A 10,985-nucleotide genomic window follows, 5' to 3' on the forward strand; every position below is an offset into this window, starting at 1 on the left:
GATGAATGCAATAAATTTTCTGAATTTCACTTTCTGAAATGGATCATGGTTATTTTTTGTTTGTTTGTTTGTTTGTGTGCTGAGGATTATCCTCTCTGTGTCTAATTTATTGGCCATACAATATTTCTTTCAAGACCAAGCTTGGTCATTTTTTCATTCATGATAGCTGGGTATTGGTCTTGTTCCTTTTTCGGCAATCTCTTAAAGGAAAAACAAAAAACCGTGGCCAATCTCCAGCCATCTTGACTTAATGCAATCTTGGTTAATAATCCATTTACCACTGTTCATAAGGAAGAAAACAACAGCAAAGCCTAATATGTATGACCTTTAATCTTTCTACTCTTAGAAAAAGCCTTCCGTAAGTCAAAATTCAACAAAATTCCCTTTTTTAAAAAAAAAAATTGGGAGAGGGGTGGGGAGAGGGAGTTCAAAATGAGGCCGTAAGTATATACACAAAATAAGTCCCTGCCTTCATTGCTACATTTTACATTTACATTTACTGGAACCCCAAAGATATTTAATTTATGAGAAGGTCAAGCGCATTTTTATACAGTTCAACCTATGGCCCCAACTGATTTCCACAAGATCGACATTTACGCGATTTTTTCAAAGAGAACCTTAGAAAAACATGATGTTTATCATAAGTAATTAAGTTATCAATTTTTATTGTAATTTGGTGAGAAGGCTATGTTTTTCTCGATAAAAAAGGGCTGTCGATCTGGGGAATATCCTTTGATAAAAGAAGTTGCAATATATAGCGAATACTTCATGGAAAGTGCTGGCCTACGGTATTTACGCACGGGTTGTTGACGTATCAGAAATCGAACGAGTGAGCGCAGCGAACGAGTAAGATTTCTGATACAAAAACAACGAGTGCGTAAATACCGTACAAAGCACTTTCCATGTGGTATTGTGTTTATTATATACATACTGAGACATTTATCATTTTGGCGGCCTTTTTATAAATGCTAAAATTTGCCGCTACACACTTACCGCAAATTAGTAAAAACGTTTGTTAAAAACATAAATGACGGTAAGGATATGAGGTAATCCAAGAACTATAAGTAATCTTAACTGTTTGTTCTCAATGCTCCATTGAAAATGAGTGAATTTAAGTAAAATGGCTGGCTTCAATATAAGCTTAAGCTTAAATGAAAGGCAAAACAGCTCCGACGAAAAGCACTTACTTCTCGTTCTGTTTTTCCCCTTCCGCTGTTGTTTCCCCGGCTCTTGACCGTTTTCTTTATCGACAGTGAAACAAACAAAACTATTCCACTCCATATCTGAAATGTTTTTCACTTTTTTAGCGAGAAAAACTCTTTGAGTAAAACCGGTTTCTGGTAAAACTTTGAATGTGTGCGAAGCGGCGCTGCAAGCTAGAATAAAAGGCGGGAATTTTGGCACGAAACTCACACACCGCTGTAACTTCTGATTGGACGTATCATTTTTCTCACACGTGAAAAAACATCGTTCGCGATTCTGATTGGACGTATCATTTTTTTCACGTGTGAAAACCATCGTTCGCTCCTCTGATTGGCTAGAACTAATTTGCGTACGAAAATTTACGACATAGCTTTTTGGTGAGTATTTCTCAGTATGTATAAAGGTCGGTACACACTAGGCGACAAGTTGCAGCAACATGTCGCGGCGACACGTTGCAGCGACAAATCGCTTCGTGTGCACTGGAGAAATTTGTGAAAATCTTTGTCGCTGCAACAAAATTTTGGCGCCGCAACAAGTCGCACAGATTCAGTCTGATTTGATTTTTTGCAACTTGTTGCAGCGACAAAATTTTGTTGCGGAGACAAAGATTTTCACAAAAATTCTCCAGTACACACGAAGCGATTTGTCGCTGCGACGTGTCGCCTCACTTTGTTGTTGCAACTAGTCGCCCGACCTGTACACATGGAGTTATATGTCGCCGCGACGTTTTGCTGCAACTTGTCGCCTAGTGTGTACCGACCTTAATATATAGATTTAGCCAGGGCTTAAAGCGAAGCTTGTAATCGAAACTTGTAATCCACAAATCAGTTAACTTAAGGGCACATTCATGTGACTTTTGAGGGAAAGAATAAGTTATTTTAGAGTGAAACATCTTAGGTCCGTGCACACTTCGGCCAATCTAATTTTTCATTTTTCCAACAAAAAAGGAAACAGGAAATATTACTTATCCTTGTCATATTTACATATTTTAAAGTACAGACAAAAAAAGAAAAAAAGAAAATGGTCAGGAAAATTGATCATTTTTTCATTTTTCTAATTTTGAAGTCCGCTTCAAAAATACAAAAAAACGGCTAAAAGCGATATTTTGCTATTTTTATTTTCTTGATATTGTTAGAAAAGTGAGAAAAATAAAATAATCTCCGAGTCCTAGATCATTTTTCGATTTTTCCGTTTTTCCCAAAACATAGAAAAACAGAAAAATAAAAAAATGATATTTATTCGAACCATTTTTTCATTTTTTCCATTTTGTTCAAAACATGAAAAAATAGAAAAATGGCATACCTATCGCCTAATTTTCCATAATTCCATTTTAACAAGAAAAATGAAAAAAATGACAAGTGTTGCGAAGAATTTTTCCATTTTTTCAATAAATAGAAAACAAACATACAAACAAAAACGGACAATTTTTCATATTTTGTTTTAATGAAAAATGGCAAAGAAAAATGACAAATCATGAACATTTACCAATAAAGAAAAGAAAAACCCAATCCACTTTAGACTAATTAGATTTGTTAGACGATTTACACAGGGTCGGCGGAGACGTGGGATGGGGAGGGCGGGTGAGGGCCCTTTAGTTCTCGGAATGCGAACGTAGTTTCATTCACTTTTGGATTTGATTAGCTGATTCCTTTACCTCATTACTTAGGACTCACTCTGTGACCTGTTCTAACACTGCGTCACCATAAAGTGTTCCTGTTCCATTCAAACTGTGGAACGTTTCCCAATACTTGTCGCATGGGTTTCCTGACATTAGCGATCTTTGCTCTCGTCTTTCCAGGGCTGAGTTGCTTAAAAGGTGGATAACGCTATCCGCTGGATAAATAACTATCCAGTAGATAACGCAATTGGTTTCCCTAAAATACATAAAAAATTACCAGGCCGCTGGATAGTGATTTATCCGGTGGATCGTCGCTATCCAAAGTTTAAACAAATGTATGAGCAAATATATAGTGTATACTAGCCGCCTCGTTATGTTTCTCCTCCATAATATTAGTTCAACATACTTTACTCTTGCAATCCTAAAACAACCGTTCTGCGGCAAGTTCCGTTATTTCGGCAGGCTAAGCAGTCTACTTTTGAGCATCTATTTCATTTAAAAGCGTCTGACCTTTTCACTGGCGTGCTCTTTATTTGCTTTGTGCATGTGACTGTTCATCGACCTTCTTTTTAACTCCTTCCCCTCAATCTCTCTCACGAACCGCTTTTTTTTGTGCTGGGACCATACTGTTGCTGGCATGAAAACCGTTGAGTTACCCCTCCCCCTTTTCCCGTACCAATTTTCACGCCTTCTCCTCCTCCCTCGTACCCTTTCTAGATTTCTAATATTCTTCATTTCCACGGCCGGTACGTTACGGTTTTTTCGCCGCTTTCATCCACAGTCGACTCCCGACAACTCAAACCTTCAGGGAAATGGAGATCAAAAGTGAATGGAACTACGTCCGCATCTCGAAAACTAAGCCCTCCCCCCCCTAAATTCCCCCACATCTCCGCCAACCCTGGGTAAATCTTCTAACCAAATTAGCGAGTCTCTTCTTCACCGTTAAAATATTCATAACTTCTCACTTTTCTGCGCCATTTTTCAATAAAATAAAAAGTGAAAAACTGTCTGAAAGGGTGTATCGTTTTAAAGTTTTACTATTTATTAAATAAATAAAAAAATAGAAAATTGCTCGCAGCACTTGTCATTTTTTCATTTAACTTATTAAAATGAAATTATGGAAAATTGGGCGTTAGGTATGCTATTTTTCTATTTTTTCATTTTTTGAACAAAATGGAAAAAATGAAAAAATGGTGCGAAGAAATATGATTTTTTATTTTTCCGTTTTTCTATTTTTGGCGAAAAACGGAAAAATAGAAAAATGAGTTAGGAATCGCACATTATTTCATTTTCCTCATTTTCTAACAATAGCAAGAGAATAAAAAATAGCAAAATGTCGCTTTTAACCGTCTACAGTATTTTTTGTATTTTTGAAGCTGACTTCAAAATTAGAAAAATGAAAAAATGATCAATTTTCCTGACCATTTTCTTTTTTTCTAATTTTGTCTGTACTTTAAAATATGTAAATATGACAAGGATAAGTAATATTTCCTGTTTCCGTTTTTGTTGGAAAAATGAAAAATTAGATTGGCCGAAGTGTGCACGGACCATCTTACATCGAGTTGATAGCCTAAATATATGTCCACCCAAAAAATAGCAAACATCTTCTATCACGTTCAAGAGCCCTCTTGATCACAGTAGATTAGGCCTCGAAAACAAATTCTTGGAAAACAAATCAGGCTGCATTTTTTTGCGTTCGACAGGTTTACTTTACAAATTCTTACCAACAAATCTGAGGGTGTGTAAACCAGCTTTTTATACTTTTTATACATCACATCTGAGGTGAAACAGTACTTTTTATCATACAGACCTCGGACAGAATACGGCATTACACAATTTTTCAATATTCAGGACGATCAATCGTGGGCTTTTAGCGAAACCGTTCAAAAAATTTCTAAAATCACCCATACGGCCAGCCGGTTCTCATTTTTAGTGCGAGCTGTCAGTGTGATCGAGTGTTTGAATGAACTTTAATGGAGATACGCTTCAACATAATAACGAATTTATTATCATTATTTTTTGTTATTTAATGGTTCCAGTTATAACCATGTGTAATCTTATAAAGCGTTTGATACGCGCGACATTTCTAAGTACTCCTGCGATGTTCATGAACGATGAAAACAAACACCACGGACAAACGATTAAAATTGCAAGAGAGACTACTAACAATCAATAAAAGAAATATAATTCGGTAAAACATTTACAGAGACAACAATTTTCATTCAGGAAGACAAGTATTAAAGTGTCTCTAAAAATCCTGAGTCTTTAAGCTTAAAGTTGTTTTTTTTTTCAAAGATGAACCGTCCTCGAAACAAGAAAATCACTTAAAGTTTTCTTTCTACAGCCAAATTTATAACTAAATATTCTTCGGAACTTTTTTTTTTTCTATTTGCCGTGAGAAAATATATCTGAAGGCCTTTTAAAGTTCTGTAAGCTTATATCAAGCCTGATACTAGATCAGATCATTGACTCAAATCTCAACAAACGTGCAAAAACTTGCCGCATAAACTGTGCTCGACTTCATGAAATTAGATATAACAAAAACAAACATTAAATACAATAATTACTCAGGCTTATCATTCGAGATTCAGTTCCTGAAAGATACCAAGTAAAGCCAGTATCGCGTCAGACTTTGCAATCCTCTTACGCATTGAGCAAAGTGAAAGACGAAAACGATGCCATCCGAAATCGGATTGCCCAATTGTGACAAGCGACGCATTTCTCAACCAAAAACCCAATAAACAAACCAGCCATGGATAACAGAAGACTCTTGATAGCAGCTGTATTTCATTTTGTACATCCGGTGGAAAAAGACAGTTAAAAACATCACCAGTTGACACAAAATTCTGTCAGCTTTTGCTGTCAAAGTAAACAACTTTCAAGATGCTGCATAAATTTTCCGCATGAACTCACCTGTCAAATTTTGACCAATCAGAGTACAAAAATTGGACGTAGAGCGTGACCAACGCGTGACCCGTGGTAAGAAAAGTCTTCCCCGCCTTTATTTTTAAAAAAGTGGCTGAATTTTCGCGTCCGAGGTCAGTTTGAAATCAAAATCTTGACAGTGCGGGGCCATAGTGACATAAACACAACATATTTCATGTGAATCATTGGAAAAAATAGACTTGAGCCTGCGATCATTTGAAACTGGTAATTTGTCAGCGGATAACTTCAAAAAAGTACTCGACCTCGATGGGTCGACACTTGAGCCCGAGGTACGGTCAGGTAATACTGGTCAGCGGATATCCTGTTTTGACAGCTGTCAATTGATCACAACATTGATGTGCAATTAGTTTTCTATTGGGCTCCCAAACTAGCTAGAAAGTGTGAGAGTAAACATTGGTTTCCCTGTGGTGCGGACGGACGGTCGTACGGTCACGTGATTACCAAATTTTCTCGGATGGGTAGATTATTAGCTATGGGGCTCCGTCCACGCGCGCGCGTGGAGCTCCACTATAATTAACAATTATTCTTTGAAATCGAGGTGAATAGTGGCAAAATATTTACCGAGCCGCGAAAGCGGCGAGGTAAATATTCCCAAAGCCACTATTCACGAAAAGAATAATTGTTTTAGTATATACACACGAAGTGATCTCAACAAAATCAGAGAGGAAACCATTCAAAAGTACGATTTGATTGACAGATCAAATCACGTGTAAGTTAAAAAATAGATCTTTGCAGAATTTTCAAACATGGCAATTCACAAGTTTATCATTTCGCAAACAACAGCGTAATGGCTTAAATGGAACCGCTAAAAGTTTGAACTGTTTCCTTACCTGAGAAGAAAAGTAGAGCTGTGTTGTTTTCTGTTGACTCGCCAAGTTTATCGCCAAAAGGGTTTGTTGTGTCGTTCTTCCCATGAAGTGCTGACAAAAATGGCGGCTCTGTTGGCCGAGGTAAGACGTTGTCTTCCTGTATCATTCTTTTTCCTTTTTACTTGAAACGTAGAATTTCTGCAAACATTTCCTTTTAAATTTGTTTGTAATAAATAAACTTCGATTTTTGAGCCAAAATTTTCTTCTTAGAAAACGCTGAGTTCAAGAAACGGCTTCTTCTACGCGAATACACGGGAGTTGTAAACAAGCTTGTTAAAATTGTAAAAGTGATGTGCACTGTGCACAGTTACGGTGGAGCATTTCGACTGAACACGTGCGTTAAATTTTCTTGCTTTACTAAAAGAAAGTCCCTAGCACTTGAACCCGCTTATCCTCTGAATGAAAGATGTCTTATCTTGTATTAAACTTTAATCTAGACGGTCCAAATGCTTTTCCCTTGGTCAGTTTAGGAGCGAGAAATCAGAGAAATTGTTTTATGTGCCTTCTCTTTATTTACAGGATTAGCGAGCATGGAATGGAAGGAAGAGCACGATCTCCTTCTCTGCCGGGAAATACTCGTCTGTCAGCCATACAAATTCAAAGAAAGAACGGTCGAAAGAGGCAAAATTTGGGAAGAAATTTCGAATCACCTTAATACCTGTGAGACCGCCAAATTCCGTGTAAACAAGCGATCTGTAAGAGAGCGATTCAAATTGATCAAGGAAAAGTTTAAGCGTAAAATTCGAGAGGAGGAAAATTCGTCGGGGATTGACGTGGAACCCACTTCGGAGCTCGAACAAGCCCTAGAAGAAATTTGCTCTTTGGAAGAATCTTTCCCGGTTGAAGAGAAAGAATCCAAGCAAGCCAAAGGAGAAGAAAATAAGCACAAAGCACAAGAAATTCGAAAAAAAGCGATGGAGAGCTATGGTCAGACCAAATCAAGAATTGCCGGAGATGAAGCTCCCATGGAACCTAAGAAGAAAAAGAGAAGAGGAGGCAATGATTCCATTGAATTTCTCAGAGAAAAATCTCAACTAGAGCTTGAAGTCAGGAAGAGGGAGTTTAAAGAAAAGAGAGAGCTTAAAGAAAAGGAGACAGCCCGATCGTTTGAGCAGCAAAGGGAGATGATGCAATTGATGCAGCAGCAACAACAAAATATGATGGAGCTACTGTCGAAACTGGTAAACAAGTGACTTTTACAATGACTGTAATTGTCTTTCAAAATAGCTCGGTACAGCTATGTTAATTTGTGTTTATCTATTAAATTGGTAAACACTGAGGTCGGACTACTGAGCCTTTCTAGTAACAGTGAGTGTAATTACAGCCTTTATCTTGTTATCTCGGCAGCTTTGTTTCTTCTATTAAAATTGTGCTTGAATAATATTTGACTGTTAATAAAGTGTTTGATTCCTTTATCTTCGAAAAAAGTCGATGAATTATCGAAACGTTGTTTAACTACCTTTAACTGATTTCAGAGCTCAATTTTTGGTCAGCAGTTTGTGGAAAGATGACTTAAAATTGTTCAAGAGAAGTATTCCTCCAGTGTGGGAGGATCCAGCTCGAAAAAACTTGAAGTTGAATTTCCGTAAAGGCAAGTTAACGCATTTCTTAACAGGGCACACACGACATACAATTTTCCGATCGAGCTTAGACCTATTTTAAGGTTTTTTTTAAAGTCCATAAACTTGAAATACTCCACATGTCTCCAAACAACCACTCGACTGACGTACGCACATTCGACATAGAATCATTGAAGGCTTCCATTTGCGCTGTCAGGGCGGCCCCTCTGAACGGTGCCATGAGATTTACCCTTAAAGGATAGGCCAGGTCTCCGTATATGCACATCTGTTGGCCAGTTGGGGATACAGCGTTGTGCTCCAAAGCGGTGAGAAAATTAGAGTCGGCCAACATGGCAGCATCATGATTCTTTCCCTCTGAAAAACCAATTGTTCAACTGATAAATTTTTCTAAGCCAAAACTGGTGACTTAAAACCAAAAACAAAAGAGACTGTAGGAATAACTAGACTTACCCACAGGACCGAACAAATGTCCAATAACCCCATTAGGAAGAGCAACAGCCTGAAATTTAAGAGCATGTACCCTCTTGTGCCCGTTATAAACAAGCCGTTGGTGTTCCCCCGGCCTGCAAATCGGGCGGACAGTTCCGTCTACAAACCCAAAACAGTTGTTAAGGGCAGCACCCTTGTCAGACACAGCATCAGAGTATTGTTGGATAGCAAATGGATTCAGGATATAATTATTCCAGGTTGTGATTCTGTGATGATGCAGATCGAAGATATAGTTGAGCACTATGTTCGATACCATACACAAAACAGGAACTGGTTTTGCAAATCTGCTGACCATGTCACTGTAACGACATGGATATGCGACGCGACGAAGAAGTATGCAAAGGCCTTCTATTCGGTCGCAAACACTGCCTTGTGGACTCGTAAAGGTGGGCGGTAATTGAAGAACATCAGCGAGACGTTCGATATCTCCTCTTTCAAACCTAAACTCCGCTTTACATTCGGCTTCACTGATGTTTTCGTCAAAGTTAAATTCCTCATACTCGTAGTAAGGCAACTCTAAATTAACTGGTTGATTTGTCTCATAAAGAAACATAAACTCTTCATCCGTTAATAGCCCTTCCGCGTAAGCAATAACAATCATTTCACGAGTCTTTCTTAAAGATGCCATGATGAACAAAACGTTGTCGTCCTCAACTTGAAATCTGCTCTTTAACGTGAAAAGTTTCCCGCCAAGGTAGTCGTCATCGACCCAGTCCTTCGCGCTCAATGTTATCGTCCACTAGGTCAGCCGTCCAGGCATCTTAAACTCTTTATTGTTAAATAGTTGACACTACAGCTGCCCCCGTTCTCTATAGTCGGTCAATAGTATTCTTGCTGGTTGTGTAGCTCTTTGAAATATCATTCATAATGAAGATTTTCACACATATTCCATACAATACAGGAAACGCAAGGTTCCATAGCATGCACAGTTCAGCTCGATTTACACAGCTTTGATCAAAGCATTCTCAGTTTCGAGAATAGTTTATTCTAAACCATAAGAAAAGATTTAAGGTGACTCGACCCAGTTTTTTTTTGGGAGGTACCATCCTACTTTGAAGCTCTCTGGTATCCCCACCTTTACTTTTATCGTAAGTCTAACACATAGAATGGATAACATATAGATCAATCTACAATATAACATAAAAGTTTTGGCGATCGGAGTAAATGTCACGTGGTTATAATGCCACGCCCCTTTGAGGTCTGAGTCGAAAATCTGCTGTTGCCGGCATGTTTTCGTGAAAATCTCTCGGCTACACATAGTGCGTATTAGTGCCTTGCGCTGAACAGAGTTTCACCAAAATCGCAAAGACCCAATTCGAGAAATTCAGCGGTTTCCAAATTTAGGTCATAGTTTATGCGAAAATGATAAGCAAAATTTACACGATTATATCTAATAAACTATGAGACTTATCCCTTTATTTTGGGCATCGTCATAACAGATGGGTCATTGCAAGTCAGCAAAAAGCTTTAGGGCCTTGTAAATGCGCGCGATTTCGAGCAAAGCAAACATATAGAAATTTTAGTTTTCGCTATTTGTTGACGTTTGTCAGCGTTTAAGAGTCCCTCTCACGAAAAAAGCATTTTCTTAAAAATTCGTAGTTTTTTTTCCTTCAAATTTTTTCAGGGCCACAATTGATTAACTAACTACCCGGACTCTGAATTTCGTGGTCATTGAAAAACTGTGACGCTATCTTCTATAAGCCCAAGCTTGAGTAAACATTGAAGATTTTTAGCTTTTTGGCTGAGAAAAAATGTTATAAAACAGGGCGTGTTTTCATGCTCGGAGGACCGGTAAAACGTCGGTCGTGTCTCCAGTAGGAGACGTAAAAATAGTGAGTACGGGATCTAAATTGAGGTTTTGGCGGGTGTTCTAAAAAAGAGACGTATTGGAAAGCTTTATTTTACTTTTTTCACCAAAAAGCTAGTACTTTTATTTATAGTGAAGGAAGTTAAGCCCTCTCCCGATAGCAAAATGCTAAAACTTGTTTCATTTGATAACTTGTTCCCGCCACTACGACGACATTCCCGCTAAAACCCATTGTGTCATTAAATAGTGGCAGAAACGAGATTTCTGATGGTGGTTTAATGTTGTTTAGGTTTGCTCGACCCAGCATTTTGAAGAATATTTGGGGCACACCTTCTGAACAGGAGCCCATGATCCTGCTTCAGTGATATTTTAATTTTTTAGCCTGCAGAACAAAGGTTATTAATCGCGTAGCCTTGGATTTAGCTTGCTCGCAGGCTATTTTAGGACTGAGGCTGTGGTGTAGAGGAAACAGA

At 38.1% G+C, this 10,985-nt stretch overlaps 1 protein-coding gene across 1 annotated transcript; it reads left to right on the forward strand.

Moving 5' to 3' along the window:
- Nucleotides 1-6,966: 6,966 nt before the first annotated feature.
- Nucleotides 6,967-8,051, forward strand: LOC140931367 (uncharacterized). The gene has a single exon (XM_073381170.1). It carries the CDS (start codon nt 7,167-7,169, stop codon nt 7,827-7,829), a length of 663 nt encoding a protein of 220 aa, XP_073237271.1. The 5' UTR covers nt 6,967-7,166; the 3' UTR covers nt 7,830-8,051.
- The last annotated feature ends 2,934 nt before the right edge of the window (nt 8,052-10,985 follow it).

Source organism: Porites lutea, chromosome 3 (assembly GCF_958299795.1).
Source record: "Porites lutea chromosome 3, jaPorLute2.1, whole genome shotgun sequence".
Classification (NCBI taxonomy): Eukaryota; Metazoa; Cnidaria; class Anthozoa; order Scleractinia; family Poritidae; genus Porites; species Porites lutea.

What these genes read in the sequence shown, in the direction of transcription:
- LOC140931367 (XM_073381170.1), top strand. Translation starts at nt 7,167, where the DNA reads ATGGAATGGAAGGAAGAGCACGATCTCCTTCTCTGCCGGGAAATACTC.